This window comes from Pseudophryne corroboree, chromosome 4, assembly GCF_028390025.1.
Source record: "Pseudophryne corroboree isolate aPseCor3 chromosome 4, aPseCor3.hap2, whole genome shotgun sequence".
NCBI classification, from domain to species: Eukaryota; Metazoa; Chordata; class Amphibia; order Anura; family Myobatrachidae; genus Pseudophryne; species Pseudophryne corroboree.
The window spans coordinates 54,923,559-54,945,092 of NC_086447.1; the positions used below are offsets into that span (position 1 = coordinate 54,923,559).

General features: G+C 49.1%; 1 protein-coding gene across 6 annotated transcripts in view; it reads left to right on the top strand.

Moving 5' to 3' along the window:
* NCOA1 (nuclear receptor coactivator 1) overlaps positions 1-21,534 on the top strand; it is a 492,550-nt gene that overhangs the window by 372,067 nt on the left and 98,949 nt on the right. For all 6 annotated transcript variants that reach the window (XM_063915049.1, XM_063915047.1, XM_063915046.1 and 3 more), the window contains 2 exons: positions 6,399-6,498; positions 14,419-14,585. In XM_063915049.1, the coding sequence (XP_063771119.1) occupies positions 6,416-6,498; positions 14,419-14,585 (250 nt within the window). In that variant the 5' untranslated portion in view covers positions 6,399-6,415. The remainder of the gene's footprint in view (positions 1-6,398; positions 6,499-14,418; positions 14,586-21,534) is intronic.

The window sequence follows — 21,534 nt, forward strand, 5'->3', positions numbered from 1 at the left end:
TAACACGATTCAGCAGGCTCATTCTGCGGCTGGATTGCCGCATCCAAAATCAGTAAAAGCCCATTCCACAAGGAAGATGGGCTCTTCTTGGGCGGCTGCCCGAGGGGTCTCGGCATTACAGCTTTGCCGAGCTGCTACTTGGTCGGGTTCAAACAAATTTGCAAAGTTCTATAAGTTTGATACCCTGGCTGAGGAGGACCTGGTGTTTGCCCATTCGGTGCTGCAGAGTCATCCGCACTCTCCCGCCCGTTTGGGAGCTTTGGTATAATCCCCATGGTCCTTACGGAGTCCCCAGCATCCACTAGGACGTTAGAGAAAATAAGATTTTACTCACCGGTAATTCTATTTCTCGTAGTCCGTAGTGGATGCTGGGCGCCCGTCCCTAGTGCGGACTTTCTGCAATACGTGTATATAGTTATTGCTTGATAAAGGGTTATGTTATGTTGGCATCCATTGGTTGATGCTCTGTTGTTTGTTCATACTGTTCACTGGGTAAGTTTATCACAAGTTGTACGGTGTGATTGGTGTGGCTGGTATGAGTCTTACCCTGGATTCCAAAATCCTTTCCTTGTAATGTCAGCTCTTCCGGGCACAGTTTCCTTAACTGAGGTCTGGAGGAGGGGCATAGGGGGAGGAGCCAGTGCACACCAGATAGTATTAAATATTTCTTTAGATGTGCCCAGTCTCCTGCGGAGCCCGCTATTCCCCATGGTCCTTACGGAGTCCCCAGCATCCACTACGGACTACGAGAAATAGAATTACCGGTGAGTAAATTCTTATTTTTTTATTTCATACATTTTGTTATTATTTCCCCAAATTGTTTTACTTCATCTGATCTTTCAGTTCAAGTGCGCATACTCACACTGGCCATACTACGGCTCACGCAGAGTCTGCGCCGGATAAGACTGGCCTGGTAAAGCCATGCGTTAACCCTTCCCACTATGGGCCAGTACCGCTCAGCTGCCTTGACAAGATTTTTGCTATGCCGATATAAGATTTCTCCGGATTTTCAGTAGGCCTGTGTCTATGAATTAGATGAGCCTGTTTGGTGAAGGGAGTGTGGTTGTGGCTTTATTGGCCTGTATATCTATAAAGGATTCACCAACACCTATGAGTACCGTAGGGCCACACACATACATAATGTGTTATCTGTCGGCAAGGATGTCGCCCACCCCACACACACTTTTCTGGAACTCTGGAAAAGTTCTGACTTTTTTCGGCTGCGTCCTGTGAGGCTGCGGAGCCTGCCTCCCTGATGCTCATTACCATTCATGTCCTCACTTGCTGCACCTGTCTGTCAGGAATCTGCTGCATCCTGAGTTTTTACATTCACCGCCGGCTTACCGAGATCCCGCACAGACACACACACTAATCGCATCCTAAATACACAGAGCGCGCTGCATGTGGAGTAATCCCCGGCAAATCTCTGCAAACACCCCGCAGAGCCGTGGGGAGATGACATGCGGATGGGATACACCTCACCTGCAGAGAACTGAGTTTGAACAGGAGGTAACCTCAGGGAATGAGAAGCCTCTCGCCAAACAGGAGACTTGTATCGTGCGCCGGCGGCGGATTAGAGCAGGGTAGAGCACCTAGAGCTATAGTAACAGCTGAGTACAGGCCGCAGAGCTGTATCAAAGGCTTCCGTCTACTCGGTGCTTTACCTCAACAAGAGCACCCTGAAGGCAGCCATCTTGTCTCCATGACATAACCAGAGCCAATAGGCCACGCATGTATAACTATAATAGCTGAGACTATACTGTAGCCTGACTGAACTGAACCACAGACATTCATTAAACTCTATAGTAAATGCAATTTCGGTACAGACCCCCTTTTTTTTTTTTCAGTTGTTTTAACAAGTGTTTGTGCTGCCTATCGCTGCAAGATTTGTCCGTAAAGCCTGCATAGATCTTGCCAGATCCAGTAAGGCACCATTAATACCGTTGGACAATAGCCGTCAAATGCGGACATCGCCTGCCTGCAATTTTTCTTGGTCCGCCCCTGCCGGTGTCTGATTGGGATTGGCGGTCTTTAGGCTCATGCATGCTGTAGTTTGCAGCCAGTAAGGACCTAAGGGGGTCTATTGACTATGGAGCTGCGGTAGTTAACATATTGGCGCACAATAGGTTATCGGTAGATAAAGCTGAGGTTTCTCCGCTAATTGCCCAGATTTATCAAGCCTTGGAGAGTGATAAAGTACCAACCAATCAGCTCCTAACTGTCATTTTTCAAACACCGCCTGTGACATGGTAGTTAGGAGCTGTTACTTTATCACCATGCATTTTAACACTCTCCAAGGCTTGATAAATCTGGGCCTTCATAAAGTGTGAGAATCGGGGAGAGAGTCTTAGTTTATCTCTGTTTCATAAATACACCCCTAAAAGAGAGGTCTTGCTGACACCATTATACCTGACAAAGGGACATACTCTAGCTTCCCTCACATCTCAGTGTACAATCCCCTAATGCTATCTGCAATGGCTGCTTATCGCGCACACAACGGCACGTTTGTAGAATTATTGATCTTGTAATAACACATAGGCAGCTCAGCGCTTCATATTATAGTATTTGTCCAGAGAAATCATTAGTAAGCGGCTCTGTAATGTCTTTTCTGGTAAAAGCCACTCGGAGGCTCACTTCTGATTTACTACTGGGGACGGGGGCCGAGGGAGCTTCCTCGTTCAGTCACATTAATCTCCTCATTGTGACAGGATCATCACACAGTCAGCCATCATTTATCTGACAGCGACTTCATTGCGAATGGCATGTACCAGCAATTTAAGGCAGACGTCTGTGTCTTCCACGCTTTTTGCAAAATATAGGAATCGACATAAGCAGAGGGGTTTTTTTTTTCAATCCGTCTGTGATTTTATAGCGCCCAGTAATGTTTACCTGCCGACTGACTACCAGAAGGTGTTTTATATACTCTTTGATGCTGATATGATGGAAACGTTGGGGGGACAGCGAGATTGTTGGGAAGCAAGCTCGTTGGGGTCTCTTTAGAGCATTTTTACCCTGAAGGCAGCCATCTTGTCTCCATGACATAACAAGAGCCAATAGGCCACGCAGGCATAACTATAATAGCATGTTCTTGCATTGTCTGTCCGCTCTCATGGCCATATAAAACGCAATCACCGATGGATGTACACAGCAACGCTCAGCGCCAGGCCGCTGAGTTTTGTCTTGAATGGAGAACCACTTGACAATGACTCTTTGTTCTGATGTGAAGTGTTTCTGTATTTAAACCCCAGGTTGTTACGTAACGGTATGAATAGGAGAGTCTGCATACCGTGAAATAAAAGGTTTGTGTTTTTTTAGATCCGTCATTGTGTCATGAGGTTCTCTTTCCGGCATGGCAGAGTAGAACTGGGCAAAACTAAATGAATCCTGTGCAAAAAAAAAAGCATCTAGATGGGGCCAATACGTTGACGACGTATGGGCATATCCAAAGCATGATCCAATCAGGTTTGATCAAGTCATTCCCAGGCATTGCACTTCCTTGGGTTACACAAGCACTGACACCCAGCCGATATCACCGCCTATGCCCCTGAATGGCACCGCGTGTTTCAAACCATTCGCTTTTGCAACAACAAAAAAAAGTGAGTTTATCCGACAGAGCTTGAAAGCAAAGTTCTCTTGATACATCGCACAGGAGTTTGGAAGAGTTGTTCGGCTTTTCTTATTATAGCAAATCCTTGATAGAAAACATCTTTTTTACAAAAAGCGCCATCTGGATTGGTACTTAAATTAGGCCTCGGTCTCCCTGCCATATCAGATGAAGAGAAGAGTAAATGATTCGCAGCATCTGTGCAGATGACAGCTAGGCCGGAGAGAGATCTCTGTCACGCGTCTCTCTTGCCACGGGGTCCCTAAATTCTGTTTACATAATAAACATCGGAACCAGCTGAGCGTCTTCTCCCTGCATCGGTAGGAGAGAGGATTCTGTATTCACCGCCTGCAGTGAGACCTACATTGACCTACTCCGATGTCCTCAAATATGTACTGTACTGTACCTGCGGATTTGGCAGGTCTGGATATTGCGTGTGGAACACACAATTTATACAAATACCTGATATCCAGTAATATGTTTCCTCCTCGTTACTGGCTGTCTCATTTTCCCATCATTTTCAGGTCAGAGGCCGCCTGTAATCTCTGTGTTGGATCGTTAGGTCATTTGGATTGAAAAAATAAAAAGCTTTATGTTTCGTGGCTCTTCCTAATGATAATGGTCCATAGGCATTCATTAGTCCTGACTCGCATATTCCCTTTTTTAAATATTTAATGATGCACAGCCCCGTGTGTCCATTTCTTTTATGCCGAAGTAATGACACGGAGCGTTTTGTCAGTTGTCATTGTCTGTTGTAAATGAACGTGCGATGTATGAAATATAGATCTGTATCATACGTGTCTATGTAACTGAGAGCATTTGCTGAATCCGCCATCTAGGTCAGGAGGAAATGTAAAGCAGGTAATTTAGGGTGCTTATCACAAGGCAAGTAATAAAACGCACCATTTGGTCTTATTGATTCCAGTCCATTAGCTGGGACTGTGCGCGGGAACTGGCTTATAAGTTCTCCCCTGACAGAGCAGGCCTCCTTCCCAAACTCCCAGTGAGCAGCACGGGGGCGGTGAGGGGGGGGGGGGGGGCTGTGCCACTCCTATTGCCCAGAGTACCGCGTAACCCCCCTCAAGCGAGGTACAGCTGAAATTAGTGTCTCCATTTACCTAATATCTATATAAGTACAGAATAGTTAGAAAGTGGGATTCACAGCACAGGGTGACAGATAGGAACAAAGCTAATTTACGGAATGATTTGCCCAAGAGCTTTGGCACGAAAACCATATTCCCCTAGAAGTGGAGCAAAGCTACATTTTATGATTTCGCCGTTGAACTGACAGTAGCTGCATATTCACTAGGAACTATTGACGTCACTAGTTCCTTTGTACCACATGACTCAGTGATGTAATTGGTTCCTTTGTACCTCATACCTCAGTGATGTCACTAGCTCCTTTGTGTTACATGACTCAGTGATGTCATTGGTTCCTTTGTACCTCATACCTCAGTGATTTCTCTAGCTCCTTTGTGCCATGTGACACGGTAATGTCATTGGTTCCTTTGTACCTCATACCTCAGTGATGTCACTAGCTCCTTTGTACCAGGTGACTAAGTGATGTCATTGGTTCCTTTGTGCCATGTGTCTCAGTGATGTCACTAGCTCCTTTGTACATGACTCAGTGTTGTCACCAACTCCTTTGTACTACATATTCCAGTGACGTAACTTGCTTACTTGCACCTCATGCCTCAGTGATGTCACTAGCTCCTATGTACCACTTGATTCAGTGATGTCACTAGCTAATTTGCACCTAATAACCTCATACTTCATTGATGTAACTAGCTGCTTTGCACCTCATGCTTCAATGATGTAATTAGCTCCTTTTTTTACCACATACCTCGGTGATCTCAATTGATCCACAGTACCTTAAGCACCCCCCTCCAACAACTGGGGGTAAAATGGTAAAATTGCTGTTTGTGGGTGGAGTAGTCTGCATTTTAAAACATCCTTTGGATTAGACAATGAGATTTCTGTTTCTTTTGAAGACACTGAGGTGAAGCGAAGGCAACAGATGCTGATTATTAGAGATATTGCGTGCCAAGTCTTCAGTAGTATTTGGTTACTTTGAACTGAATGCAGATGAAGGGTACAACCTGCCAGGCCAGATTCAGCACAGTCTTATGTAACCCAAAAATATATGGAATCTGTTCTCTGTGCTTGTAGCGAGATACCTGCTCTCAGCATGCGGCCGGCCTGTGTTTAAGCTGATGTGTTTACCTTCTGCAAAGGAAATGTGGCGGTGTTAGCACAGTAACCAATCAGATTCTAGCTGTCATTTTCTAGAATGTACAGGATAAATGGGAGCTGGAATCTGATCGGTTGACACCTCTAATTTGCTTTTTCAGTATTTTCACTTTTATTTCTATGTTTTAAGCATTCCACTTTTTAACCTGCAGCGGATCCGTCAACAATACACAAAGAAGGCGGCCATTTTGTGGAGCCATGAGAATGCAGCTTCATAGTCCGTTCAGGACTGGAGACATGACTGAGGCATGAAAACACTGTGCCTCACGCTTATTAAGAAATTCTCGTCAATTAATAGTCCCAGCATTAGCTAAGCTACACAAAATGGCTGCCTGTGGGCTGCGTTACTTCCTGTGCAGCTTATAAGGTTGCACGGCGCTTACAGTAACTCCATATACAATGATACTTAAAGATTTCAGCACAATTTTGTTTTTTTTGGGGGAGTATGGGGGGCTGTATGTATAAAAGGTGAGTCGCACATGAGGTTTCAGAATGTACCAAAATTTCAGAACTGAACTTTCTCTTTTTTTTTTCCTGTTAACAGGTGTGAAATAGGTCAAAATGAGTGGACTTGGGGACAGTTCCAACGACCCTGCTAGCCAGGAGCGCAAGAGGAAAGCTTCGCCATGTGACGCCATGCAGAAGTGAGTTATTCCGCCGATCGCTGCTTTATCTGCTCCAGTACCCGCCCCTCCTTCTATATCACAAGTTGCGGCGCTAATGTGATGTAAATTCGCTAACAAAAGAAAAGCAGGATGAAAACCCCCCAGATAAATCATGATATTGTGTTTAGGATTCAGCATAGTGTTAATGGCTCATGTGTGGAGAAAGGCTGCATTTACTGTGTCGTATACATTAAACGTCCTTGCCATGCCTGATTAGCCCCGAGTGTGTGAGAAAGAAGGCCTGGCGATGGGTGCCGGGCAGCTGCTGTGCTCCCAGGGTACAGACCATATGGTGATATTGTGGTGTAATGTCTATCTGATAGCAATCAGCTTTCCACAGGCTGAGGAAAAGATGGAGGACGTCTCTGAATGACTCTGTCAGATAGGGAGGCCCCCGGTACGGCCTTCGGGTGTTATGACCCTTGTTCATGGGAACTACAGATGCACAGTGTATAGCAAATTGATGTACAACATTTTGAATATTTGTGGTCTTTAGAAGACCCCCTTAATTAAACAGAGGAGCTGTCACCAGATCTTCTGATGTAATACTATAGGTTTTCTACCCGTTATGCACTTTATAGTCTGCAAAATCACCCCTCAAGAGCTGTTTATTTTTCCATGACTGTGTTTGGGAGAGATCATTAAATGCACCTGGCGCTGTATACGCTATGGCCTGTAATGGTGGCCTTCAGAAGAGAACCATGAGGTATAGGGAAGCCAGCACAGGAGCTAGCACTCTATGCCAGCAGCCTGACTCCTCTTCCCAGAAGTGTAAGGCGTCTCACCGGTTCCTGATACGGGGAACTGCTAAGAAACATTGTGCTGCAACTCTACCCACAAGCATCTGAAAAACAGGGGTGGAAGTCTGGGAAACTCCCCGCATGGGAGCGCTTACGCATGGGGCAGATCAGCTTCTCTGTGATGCCCTTGCCCCTGTCTGGTATGGCCTGTAGTGGAGAACTACAGGTGTCTGTAGGATGGAATAGTTCCACCTCAGACACCTTACTGCCTCATGTGCAAGCGCCAGGAAGAAGCAAATGCGCATCGACCGTAATTATTCACCTAGCTACCACCAGCTAGAGTATACCACCAGCACACTGACCCTAACAGCAGTGGTCAGCTGTACTCGCTACTAAGCTGTATACAAGGGATGTAGTTACTGCCAGTCACAATACCGACGCCAGGATCCCGCCCACTCACAATCCCGACAGTCGGCGTGCTGACTAAAAGGGCACAATGCATTGCACTACAACAGTTACAGATGACAATCAATGCAAACAGCCAGCATTATAAAAGATTCTATCCACTTTAGACTCAGATTGGTTCTTAATGTCTGTAACACGGGCCTGCTGCCTAGAGATAAATCAGTGGTGCTTTAGAGGCCTGCATGAAGGTAAGGCCTAATGTCTCTGCTTGTTGGTGGCCCAGTGTAAAAGGTAAATGGCTGCCAGGCCTAGTGCCTGTAATCTGAGGGCTGGGGTCTTGGGGCATTGATTGCTTGCCCAAGTTGGGGATAGAAATAAAATGATAGCTTACTGTATCTTCATCCTTCTGGGGGCTCTCCATCCACCGCAGCCGGGCACACCACCACTCCTACAGCTGTAGTAGGTTCTCCTCCTGGGGGCTCTCCATCCACAGCGCCACTCCTACAGCTGCAGTAGGTCCTCCCCTGGGGGCACACCATGCACCGCAGCCGGGCGCAGCGCCACTCCTCCAGCTGCAGCAGGTCCTCCTCCTGGGGTCTCTCCATTCACCGCAGCCGGGCACAGCACCACTCCTCCAGCTGCAGTAGGTCCTCCTCCTGGGGTCTCTCCATGCACCGCAGCCGGGCACAGCACCACTCCTCCATCTGCAGTAGGTTCTCCTCCTGGGGGCTCTTCATGCACCGCAGCCAGGCACAGCGCCACTCCTCCAGCTGCAGCAGGTCTTCCTCCTCCTGGGGTCTCTCCATCCACGGCAGCCGGGCACAGAACCACTCCTCCAGCTGCAGAAGGTCCTCCTCCTGGGGTCTCTCCATGCAGCGCAGCCGGGCACAGTACCACTCCTCCAGCTGCAGTAGGTCCTCCTCCTGGGGGCTTCCCATGCACCGCAGCCAGGCACAGCGCCACTCCTCCAGCTGCAGGAGGTCTTCCTCCTGGGGTTCTCCATGCACCGTGGCCGGGCACAGCGCCACTCCTCCAGCTGCAGCAGGTCCTCCCCCTGGGGGCTATCCATCCACCACAGCAGGGCACAGCACCACTCCTACAGCTGCAGCATGTCCTCCCCCTGGGGGCTATCCATCCACCGCAGCTGGGCACAGCACCGCTCCTCAAGCTGTAGGTCCTCCTCCTGGGGCTCTCCATGCACCACAGCCGGGCACAGCCCCACTCTTCCAGCTGCAGCAGGTCCTCCTCCTCTCCATGCACTGCAGCCGTGCACAGCACCACTCCTCCAGCTGTAGGTCCTCCTACTGGGGGGGGGGTCTCCATGCACTGCAGCCGGGCACAGCACCACTTCTCCAGCTGCGGCATGCCCTCCCCATGGGGGCTATCCATCCACCACAGCAGGGCACAGCACTATTCCTACAGCTGCAGCATGTCCTCACCCTGGGGGCTATCCACCCACCGCAGCTGGGCACAGCACCACTCATCCAGCTGCAGCAGGTCCTCCCCTTGGGGTCACTCCATCCACTGCAGCCGGGCACAGCACCACTCCTACAGCTGCAACATGTCCTCCCCCTGTGGTCACTCCTTCCACCGCAGCCAGGTACAGCACCACTCCTCCAACTGCAGTAGGTCTACCTCCTGGGGGCTATCCATCCATCGCAGCTGGGTACAGCACCACTCCTCCAGCTGCAGCAGGTCCTTCCCTGGGGGCACTCCATCCACCGCAGCCAGGTACAGCACCACTCATCCAGCTGCAGCAGGTCCTTCCCTGGGGGCTCTCCATCCACCGCAGCCAGGTACAGCACCACTCCTCCAGTTGCAGTAGGTCTTCCTTCTGGGGGCTCTCCATCCACCGCAGCCAGGTACAGCACCACTCCTCCAGTTGCAGTAGGTCCTCCTTCTGGGGGCTCTCCATCCACCGCAGCTGAGCACAGTGCCACTCTTCCAGCTGCAGCATGTCCTCCTCCTGGGGGCTCTCCATCCACCGCAGCCGAGCACAGTGCCACTCTTCCAGCTGCAGCATGTCCTCCTCCTGGGGGCTCTCCATCCACCGCAGCCGAGCACAGTGCCACTCTTCCAGCTGCAGCATGTCCTCCTCCTGGGGGCTCTCCATCCACCGCAGCCGAGCACAGTGCCACTCTTCCAGCTGCAGCATGTCCTCCTCCTGGGGGCTCTCCATCCACCGCAGCCGAGCACAGTGCCTTTCTTCCAGCTGCAGCAGATCCTCCTCCTGTGGCTCTCCATCCACTGCAGCCAGACACAGCAACACTCCTCCAGCTGCAGCAGGTCTTCCTCCTGGGGGCTATCCATCCATCGCAGCTGGGTACAGCACCGCTCCTCCAGCTGCAGAAGGTCCTCCTCCTGGGGGCTATACATCCATCGCAGTGGGGTACAGCACCATTCCACCACTGCAGCAGGTCCTCCTCCTGGGGTCTCTCCATCCATGAATCAGCATCGTCTCCTGGTACATCCTAGCCGCACCTGTCCTGCAAATGATAAAACCTCAGTACACCCACATAATTCGCCACATTACTGCGCCCGTCCCAGAGAGCGGAAGGTGCTGCACACAACAGGTGCAAAAGCTGTCATTGGTTGCATTGTGCCAGTGAGGAAATGACCACAACAGCCACACGCGTCACTGACGCCATCATCTGCAGGAGACATGATGGGGTTCGGACTTAATCCCCACTTAAACCATTATTTAAGGTGAACTTTATGGCCTGTGCACGTGTCCTGTGTGTATTCCTCATTTTAATACTTCAACTTAAATATTTTTTTTAATTAATCCCAGTTCCTCATAACACCTCAACACAAATGCACAGATGGATGACCCAGCGGATGACAATCACCTATTGTATCACCTGATAAATCCTACCCTGTATAATCTGATTATCCCGCTGCCTGTCCGAACCAATCTAATAACCACACTAACGTCATTATCACTGGGCCAGTTACTACGCAGCCTGACGAGCGCCTGGTTGCAGCGCCGAGCCTTGCCTGTGGGTATCCCTGCTTTATGAGGAGAATTGATCAGTATCATTGGCTTCCACGCTGTCATGACAACTGGCCTCCGCGCTGGCTGCGTCCCTGCCATGCTTCAGCTGCCTCATTATTGGCTGTTTACCATAATCATCTGCGTCTGTCTCATTCCGAGGGAAATAATGAATTGGTCTGCTGGATATATCTGTATTTATTAAAGACCCGCTATAGCTAAACGGCAGACCGGCTATTAAATAGGCAGCGATATCTTGTGTCATTGTCAGAAATAAATGTCAAAGTTTCCTTACCATTTTTGGCATTAGGACTGTTTATATCGTAGAACGCCTTACACTTGGCTATAATATATAATGGTACAGCAACTTTATTACAGCCCCTCGCTGCATAATGCCGCAAAGTGCCTCAAAATGAGGTAAATAGTGCCTCAGACTTTCTGAAATGATTGACAAATAGGTCACTGGAGCTGTAAATGCTATTAGTAGGTCTAGTCTATAAGACAACCTGTCACACTCGGTTTGCTGGTACCTGATGGTATATATATTTATAGTCTGGCCAGCGGCCATGAAATGCCAGAAAGTGAGGCCTAAGTGGTGCAAAGGTCTCAGAGATATTACCTCAGTCCATCATAGAGAGAAATGCTAAGTTGGCATTTTGTACGTACGACCTTTATGAAGAAGGATTGTGCCTTATATTAAAAAGCATAAACCCTAACTTCCTCCCAAAGAGCAAACTGTCCTGACCTCTGCTCCCGGTACACCCCTCATTGCGGCTGTGTCGTGCCGCAGAACCCCTGCTCCGGGCAAATCACACACGTTATTGATTTCTACATTTCCCAAGACCTGTTTCGGTGACTGACTGATAATAGTCCCCCGTCAGGATAACGGCTTGTACTGTAATGGGGTTACAGGGCGGTAATTGGAGTGCCCCATGGCGGTGCATAGCCAGGCCTTTTCCAGTCACCACGGTGCTGCCGGAACCCTTGTTGTGTGAAGTCTTTTTGCACTTGTTAGGCCTTGAAGTGGGGCGACGTTACGTAAAGCAGCCCCTGTTTCGTGCTTGGAAGGTGCAGGGAGCCGATGATGTAGCACACAAGGAGGTTTTGCTCACTCCCCGGTGTATACTGCGACCGACCTGTCCTGACAATTAGCTGGAGCTGGGAATCCAGCTGCCCAGCAGTAATACCCAGCCATTTACCTGCCGGTGATACAATTACATGCACCAATTCTCTTGTCATCTCCCTGAGGAAGAGAGGGCACCCGGCCTGCTCTCTGCAGCAGCCAGCGGGACTGTCTTCCAAGTTTACCGGCTTTGCCCCAGACTCATTATACTCCAGAATGATTGCGTCACAGTCTGTGTGCATTTATAGTGCGTCTTATATATTGTGTTTTCTTACAGCTCGTTTCCTTTTCCTGTTTACTAACTAGTACCCGCCGTCTTATATTGGTAATAGGCCTATTAAATCAGGTTTATTTCAAAATGCTTAGAAGGAGGTCCCTTATCTATCTCTGATATAAGCCAGGCTGCGTACTGTGACGCGGAGACCCCTGAGAACATACAGAAGTGTCTAGTGGCCAGCAGCACAGAGTATATCAGGAGATGAGTGATGTGTCAGTGAGGACAGTGCTGCTTGTGACAGGGGCAGTGACATGATGTGAAGAGGGGAATGGAGGCAGCAGGAAGACACAGACTGAGCGTTATATAGTGGGAGGAGCAGGGTTCCCAGCAGCACAGAGTATATCAGGAGATGAGTGATATGTCAGTGAGGACAGGGCTGCATGTGACGGGCAGTAACATGATGTGATGAGGGGAATGGAGGCAGCAGGAAGCCACGTACAGTAGTGCAGTAAATTCCTCTCTGTACAGAAATGACTTGAGTTGCCTGAGCATGGACAAAGCATTTTGAAAGACATATCAGCAGAATGGAATGCTGAGCCAATATTCCACCTATAAAGTCACTGTTGACATCTCTGCTGCAGAGTGCCTCATGCCTGAATTATGTGCCCTAATTATGTTATTATTGTCAGTAATGACAGCCTGCAGTGTAGCGGCTTCCGCTATGTGCATGTGACAGGGACAGTTTACCAGTCTAGTGAGCAGATGATCGATATGAATAGTGCGTGTTAGTGCATTGGGTTATTGGCGTCCTGTTATTATGTAAACCTTTATAGATTTCCAAACAAGCAATTGTTCCAGTATAGCAGATGCACTAATTGGATTAGTTTGTCTGGTGTGCAAATGAACATATGCTGTATCAGATGATCACCGTTTTCTCGATCAGCCGCTTATTCACCTCTGCCCTGCATTACTGAGCTGGCCCTGAACTTGTGCGTAGCCCGCTAGGGGGCGGGGCTGGTGACAGGTCAGTGTGGGCAGAGTTCAGTATGTACATCAGAACATCAGTGATTGCAGTTGTGGCCAAATGCAGCATTGACAAGAATGTAATGACGTGCCTCAGTCTCTCCTATATGATCTCTGGATTTGAAGAAAACGTCATTTGAGTGTCACTCAGTGGTGTGACGTTATTTAAGGAGCCAATAAGCCTATTTTTTGCTCCTCTTTTGTATTATTATAGTTTTATGTTTGTGCGGGTGGTGACACCATGCAGAATGCGTCCATATTGCTTGTAGTTGATGACTCAGTATTGCTGTGCTGGGGAACGCGCAGTTGCTTTGTTAGTGTAAAGGGTCCCATACACTAGAACAATAATGCCCGATTTAATCCCGTTTCAACCTTTCGGGCCGATAAATGAGATGAAAAGTGTCAAATCGGATGTGTTTTACATCCGATCCGATGTGTGTTCCCGCGAGCAACGGATCGGAGCCCCTAGGTCATTAGTTCTGCACTCGTGATATGTCGGATCCCGCAGGCATGGCTGGGATCGCATACGATACATCGTATGCAAAAGGACCGCGTACGATGTATCGTATGCGATCCTGGCGCCCGGGAAGCTGCCGGGCAGTTCAAGGGAAATCACCTCCGACTTCAGCCTCAACACATATCGTTATAGTGTATGGGGCCCTTAAGAATTATTTATTACCCTCAGAGTTAGTGTTGGGCAGTGTAGGCATGTGTCTATGGGCTGGAGAGGTTAAGAGGCTTCTTCTCCCTGCTCAGTGCATATATAGCGCTTTTGGGTTGTGCAGGGCAGGGGTTCTATATTCTGCTCCGTAAGAGACTTGGGGGGAGATTTATCAAACCTTGGAGAGAGATAAAATACAAATCAGTCGCCTTCTGCCGTGTTATAGGTTGTGTTTGAAAAAGGACAGTTAGGAGCTGGTTGGTTGGTGCTTAATCTCTCTGCACTTTATCTCTCTCCAAGGTTGGTAAAGCCACAGAATGTTCCATTAACAATTCGTGAAAGGGGCTTGGCACAGAGTTCCGGGACCCCAAAATTTGTGACACATCTCCACCTTAAATCAAGTGTACTAACCTGGAGGGCTGAATCTAGAATATGTTGCTCAGCCAACCATGTACAGGAGATGCTTATGTTGGTTTAAGATTTTAATGCTGTCCACTCCAGACTCCTCATTTTAGGACATGGTACCCCAGCTTTTTGAGTAGGTGGAATGAGAGGTTTGGGATTTTCATGTACTTTGAGACATGTGATATTTCCAATATGAGAAAACATGTGGTGTTATACGTGCAGCCGGAGAGACAATGGGCTCTGCACATGTGGTGTAATGAATACTGTGCATGTTTTCAGCATTTGCCGTGGATCATCTGCCACAACTCATCGTCATGTGTTTGTTTATTCCAGCAATGAAAAGCGTCGGCGAGAGCAAGAAAACAAATACCTGGAGGAGCTGGCTGAGCTGCTCTCTGCAAATATCGGGGATATAGACAACTTCAGCGTCAAACCGGACAAATGCAAGATCCTGATCAAGCGGATGGACCAGATCCAACAGCTGAAGAAGAAAAAGCAAGGTAAGACACAGTGCACATTTCTTATTGGGATTCGGATCCCTCTTATAGGGCTGGTCTGGTGACCCGAGACACAGAAGACAGCGATGTGCTAGTGAGGACAGAGCTGCATGTGACAGGGGCAGTGACATGATGTGAGGAGGGGAATGGAGGCAGCAGGAAGCCACAGACTGAGAGTTATATAGTGGGAGGAGCTGGGTCCCCAGCAGCACAGAGTATATCAGGAGATGAGTGATGTGTCAGTGAGGACAGGGCTGCATGTGACAGGGGCACTGACATGATGTGAGGAGGGGAATGGAGGCAGCAGGAAGCCACAGACTGAGAGTTATATAGTGGGAGGAGCAGGGTCTCCAGCAGCACAGAGTATATCAGGAGATGAGTGATGTGTTAGTGAGGACAGGGCTGCATGTGACAGGGCAGTGACATGATGTGAGGAGGGGAATGGAGGAAGCAGGAAGCCACAGACTGAGAGTTATATAGTGGGGGGAGCAGGGTCTCCAGCAGCACAGAGTATATCAGGAATGAGTGATGTGTCAGTGAGGACAGGGCTGCATGTGACAGGGGCAGTGACATGATGTGAGGAGGGGAATGGAGGAAGCAGGAAGCCACAGACTGAGAGTTATATAGTGGGAGGAGCAGGGTCCCCAGCAGCACAGAGTATATCAGGAGATGAGTGATGTGTCAGTGAGGACAGGGCTGCATGTGACAAGGGCAAAGACATGATGTGATGAGGGGAATGGAGGCAGCAGGAAGCCACAGACTGAGAGTTATATAGTGGGAGGAGCAGGGTCCCCAGCAGCACAGAGTATATCAGGAGATGAGTGATGTGTCAGTGAGGACAGGGCTGCATGTGACAGGGGCAGTGACATGATGTGAGGAGGGGAATGGAGGCAGCAGGAAGCAACATACTGAGTGTTATATAGTGGGAGGAGCAGGGTCCCCAGCAGCACAGAGTATATCAGGAGATGAGTGATGTGTCAGTGAGGACAGGGCTGCATGTGACAAGAGCAGTGACATGATGTGAAGAGGGGAATGGAGGCAGCAGGAAGCCACAGACTGAGAGTTATATAGTGGGAGGAGCAGGGTCCCCAGCAGCACAGAGTATATCAGGAGTGAGTGATATGTAGTGAGGACAGGGCTGCATGTGACAGGGCAGTGACATGATGTGAGGAGGGAAATGGAGGTAGCAGGAAGCCACAGACTGAGCGTTATATAGTGGGAGGAGCAGGGTCCCCAGCAGCACAGAGTATATCAGGAGATGAGTGATGTATCAGTGAGGACAGGGCTGCATGTGACAGGGGCAGTGACATGATGTGAGGAGGGGAATGGAGGCAGCAGGAAGCCACAGACTGAGAGTTATATAGTGGGAGGAGCAGGGTCCCCAGCAGCACAGAGTATATCAGGAGATGAGGGATGTGTCAGTGAGGACAGGGCTGCATGTGACAGGGGCAGTGACATGATGTGAGGAGGGGAATGGAGGCATCAGGAAGCCACAGACTGAGAGTTATATAGTGGAAGGAGTAGGGTCCCCAGCAGCACAGAGTATATCAGGAGATACGTGATGTGTCAGTGAGGACAGGGCTGTATGTGACAGGGGCAGTGACATGATGTGAGGAGGGGAATGGAGGCAGCAGACTGAGAGTTATATAGTGGGAGGAGCAGGGTCTCCAGCAGCACAGAGTATATCAGGAGATGAGGAATGTGTCAGTGAGGACAGGGCTGCATGTGACAAGAGCAGTGACATGATGTGAAGAGGGGAATGGAGGCAGCAGGAAGCCACAGACTGAGAGTTATATAGTGGGAGGAGCAGGGTCCCCAGCAGCACAGAGTATATCAGGAGTGAGTGATATGTAGTGAGGACAGGGCTGCATGTGACAGGGCAGTGACATGATGTGAGGAGGGAAATGGAGGTAGCAGGAAGCCACAGACTGAGCGTTATATAGTGGGAGGAGCAGGGTCCCCAGCAGCACAGAGTATATCAGGAGTGAGTGATATGTAGTGAGGACAGGGCTGCATGTGACAGGGGCAGTGACATGATGTGAGGAGGAGAATGGAGGCAGCAGGAAGCAACATACTGAGTGTTATATAGTGGGAGGAGCAGGGTCCCCAGCAGCACAGAGTATATCAGGAGATGAGTGATGTGTCAGTGAGGACAGGACTACATGTGACAGGGCAGTGACATGATGTGAGGAGGGGAATGGAGGCAGCAGGAAGCCACATACTGAGAGTTATATAGTGGGAGGAGCAGTGTCCCCCAGCAGCACAGAGTATATCGGGAGATGAGTGATTTATCAGTGAGGACAGGGCTGCATGTTACGGGGCAGTGACATGATGTGAGGAGAGGAATGGAGGCAGCAGGAAGACACAGACGAGAGTTATATAGTGTGAGGAGCAGGCTCCCCAGCAGCACAGAGTATATCAGGAGATGAGGGATGTGTCAGTGAGGACAGGGCTGCATGTGGCAGGGGCAGTGACATGGTGTGAGGAGGGAAATGGAGGCAGCAGGAAGCCACAGACTGAGAGTTATATAGTGGGAGGAGCAGGGTTCCCCGCAGTACAGAGTATATCAGGAGATGAGTGATGTCAGTGAGGACAGGGCTGCATGTGACAGGGGCAGTGACATGATGTGAGGAGGGGAATGGAGGCAGCAGGAAGCCACAGACTGTTATATAGAGGAAGGAGCAGGGCCCCTAGCAGCACAGAGTATATCAGGAGAGGAGTGATATGTCAGTGAGGACAGGGCTGCATGTGACAGGGGCAGTGACATGATGTGAGGAGGAGAATGGAGACAGCAGGAAGCCATAGAGGAGAATTATATAGTGGGAGGAGCAGGGTCCCCAGCAGCACAGAGTATATCAGGAGATGAGTGATGTGTCAGTGAGGACAGGGCTGCATGTGACAGGGGCAGTGATGTGAAGAGGGGCAGCACAGAGCAGGGATGTGAAGCTCCTGTCACACTTGTGTGGGAAGAGTTAAAATAAATAAAATAAATCTGTGCACAGGGTACCTATTTCAACTTTGTCATACAGTATTTATTGGTGTTGTGGTCTTTGGCTCCAGTGGAGCATTCCCCGTAGTGGCATTGTTATCCGGAAAAAATGCAGGAGATCTAGAATAGAAGAATGCTGCTTTGAGGATAACATTGTTGTCGTTGTAGTTATTGCAGTGTCTTGTAGCCCCGCTAGCTGCAGAGCAGAGAGAGCATCTACCACTGCTATTGGGACCATAAGCTAGCCCTGAGCTGTGCTGGCAATGTCTTGGCTCAGCCATGGTCCGGGTGCAGTGCAGGGAGCTGGCTGATCCAGCAGGAAGTATTACATTACACGCCAGTCTGGGAGCGAATGATCCTGGTCCCGCTTTGTGTGCTGTTTGCTTTCCCTCTCCTTCCATGAGCTTATGTTTGCTGCCAGGCCGGATTATTTTATTAATGATAATCGGCGAGGATGAGAGATGATGTTTTGTATACAAGGTGAATGTTTTCCAAAAGCGTGCGCTGAGTATCGGGCCTATAAAAATCTGTGAGTAAGCGGCCGCAGCTCGTCTTCTCCTGGCTGCTGTCCACCCTCCCGAAAATATGTATTTGCTCTCAGATTATTACCATCAGATCTGGCAGGATCTCCGTCATTTCACCTTCCAATGCATCTGTAGCAGCATACGGGCAGGTTGCTTAATGTCACTTAAAGCGTGACATTAAGCAACCTGGTGGTCATTCCGAGTTGTTCGCTCTGTAATTTTCTTTGCATCGCATCGATTTTCCGCTAATTGCGCATGCGCAATGTTCGCACTGCGACTGTGCCAAGTAAATTTTTGCTAAGAAGTTTGGTAATTTACTCACGGCATTACGAGGTTTTTTCTGCGTTCTGGTGATCGGAGTGTGATTGACAGGAAGTGGGTGTTTCTGGGCGGAAACTGGCCGTTTTATGGGAGTGTGTGAAAAAACGCTGCCGTTTCTGGGAAACGGGGGAGTGTCTGGCCGAACGCTGGGTGTGTTTGTGACGTCAAACCAGGAACGAAACTGACTGAATTGATCGCAGTGGCAGAGTAAGTCCCGAGCTACTCAGAAACTGCTAAGAAATTTCTATTCGCAATTTTGAGAATCTTTCGTTCACAATTTTGATAAGCTAAGATTCACTCCCAGTAGGCGGCGGCTTAGCGTGTGCAATGCTGCTAAAAGCAGCTAGCGAGCGAACAACTCGGAATGAGGGCCATTGTACACGTAAAAACCGGTACAAATAAGGAAAGGGGCGTGGCTGCGGGGAAAGGGGCGTGGCTGCGGTAAAGGGGGCGTGGCCACATCCCCTTTCCTATACTTTCAATGGAGATGCAGTGAGTCAAAAATCGGTACAAAGACCTTAAAAAAACGGTACTGTACCGGCCAAAAAGGTACAGTTGGAGGGTATGAAAGCGCAGCGCATTCCGTGCATGTATAAAAGACTGCGGTGATGTTTTGCCTGCTACAGAAACGCATAGTAACAGGTTGTATTGATAATACTGTATTAATATGATATCAATAATAATAATGGGTACAGAGGTGAGGATTGCTGGAACGCTAAGTAGTTGAGTACCTATGTATAGATGATAGGCCAAACCTTTCCGATACTCCGCTGTAGCGCTATCTATTCGCACCGGAGCAAGAACATACAGTATTATATCACGTTCTGCATTCTCCACTATAACAGAGGGTGCTAGTCCTTATTGTGCAATGTTTGATATTGTGTACGCCACGTGATTTTGTGCAAGTATGAAAAGCATAATAAACTACAATGATAACGTTATATTTCTTTAAAGAAAATCTTTAAAAAGACAAGTTATAAAGAACCTGTAGGATGGGAGGGCTTGGTCAGGTGTACTGAATCAGGAATGGTTTGTCTGTGTGCAAAATCTGGTCATTTGGTGCATCTATGATGTCATTATCCATCCTAGAGGGGAGGGGAGGGGGGGTTGAGTGACGCACCTTGCGAGCCGGGGGGCAATCCGCTCAGCGCCCGCCTGTTCCCAGATCACCATGTTGTCAAATCTTTGTTTGATAAATAGGCAATGTATGTCCTTGTCTTTTGATGAGTGATAGAAACGCATTTGTTTTGCTGAATATTTAGGTCAAGATTTATCAAAACAATGACCGATAAAGTGGAGAGAGATAAAGTACCAACCTGCAACATGACAGTTAGGAGCTGATTGGCTGGTACTTTATCTCTCCCCATTTTATCTCGCTCCATGGTTTGAAAAATCTGGGCTTAAGACCTGGATTGTTTTGCTTTCAGCCTCCACACACTGCTATGATAGAGATGTAGCTGTCTTCTTTTTATAGTTACTTGTTGGAGTAGGGTTATTATTTGGCTGAATAAGTAACTGGTGTTTCTGGGATGATAAGCGGGGACTGTCTGAGTGTGGAATATGTCACTGAGAGCCTGATTCTGAGTGGGGCACAGAGGTAATGGCGGATGCCGTGGAGCGATGTTTTTCATATGAGGAATGTTTCCGGAATTTGTTTGTACAGAGTCACAGTACAGATTTGGACGCATGTAAGTGGTTTTCCTGGAGGGTGGCTGAGAGGAAACAGGGGGTGCATGGAGATGTTGCACCTTATAGCAGTATTGCAGGCGTGACGTGGGAATGTCTCTATAAGCGATAGCGTACAAAGCTGCTGTACCACTCACACAGGACGCCGTACTCCCATGGAGAAACCACACCGGCCATAGGGTTGCTATACGTTTTGATGGTGCGACTGATGGTGGCATGTAAAGACGCACCAGGCGGTAGTTAAGCGTCTGCGCACTCAGATAGCCGGTGTCGCAGTCCTTGCACATTGGGATGTCTCTATAAGCGATAGCGTACAAAGCTGCTGTACCACTCACACAGGACGCCGTACTCCCATGGAGAAACCACACCGGCCATAGGGTTGCTATACGTTTTGATGGTGCGACTGATGGTGGCATGTAAAGACGCACCAGGCGGTAGTTAAGCGTCTGCGCACTCAGATAGCCGGTGTCGCAGTCCTTGCACAATCGGATGAACAAATTTACCTCAGCAAAGGGCTTTGTAGTAATAGCAACTGCGGTAATTCAGAACCAACCCCTGAGTGTATGTATTTACCAGCTATTCAAAGGGGTAAACACCTGTGCCACCGATGCCACGGCAGCCTTACTGCGCTGGCACAAACATTGCGCCGCCTCTCGCGCAGCCACGATGTAACGTCGCTATTTACGAATGTTGCAGGAGTCATCTGTGCTAGCAGCATGCGCTCCTGCCTGCGGCCTGGCCGGATCGGTGAGAACCCGCGCGGAGTTGTGCAGGCCCATACCCAAGAGCATGGCATTGTGACCCCTCCAGTGAAGGTCTCCCACTCTCCCTGATGGCCCAGTTCCCTTTTCTGTTGCTTCAGCAGCTCTTAATCTTCCAACAACTTCACTTTTTTTTTTTTTTTTGTTTTTGTTTCTTCATTCACATTTTTTTTTTTCCCCTTTCTTTCTTGGCAGTTCCGATCCCAGCCCTTGCTACTGTACAATCCCTGCTCTATTAATGTTTATCTGCGAGCGGCGGGAACACAAGCCAAAGACGGGAAGGAACCGTGTCAGCGGCTTAGCGGTGTTCATGTGAACCTCTCCCAGCCGGCACGCAGGGTTCCTGTTATTTAAAGTATGAAGCTAATGCTTTTAGGGAAAGAAGGCCAACTTTGGGTGGCTTCCAGTGCGAGTAATGTACAGTTGGCAGACACGGCGCTCGCATGGATGTGGCAGTATCCTGACGTTCTCTTGCCAAGCCAAGAGAACAGGAGCCAGAGGGGAGGGCCGGACTGCTAATTTCCAGGCCTCCCGTGCCTTGCGGGAGGTTTGCTCTTTGAGGTAGTGGGGAGGCAGGCTGCTGCTTTTCACCAGCTCAAGCTGAGCTTCCTTCTGCCGGCCAGCCAGGCCAGAAAAGAGCATGCGCCTGCCGCTGTCCGTCGGCATGAGGG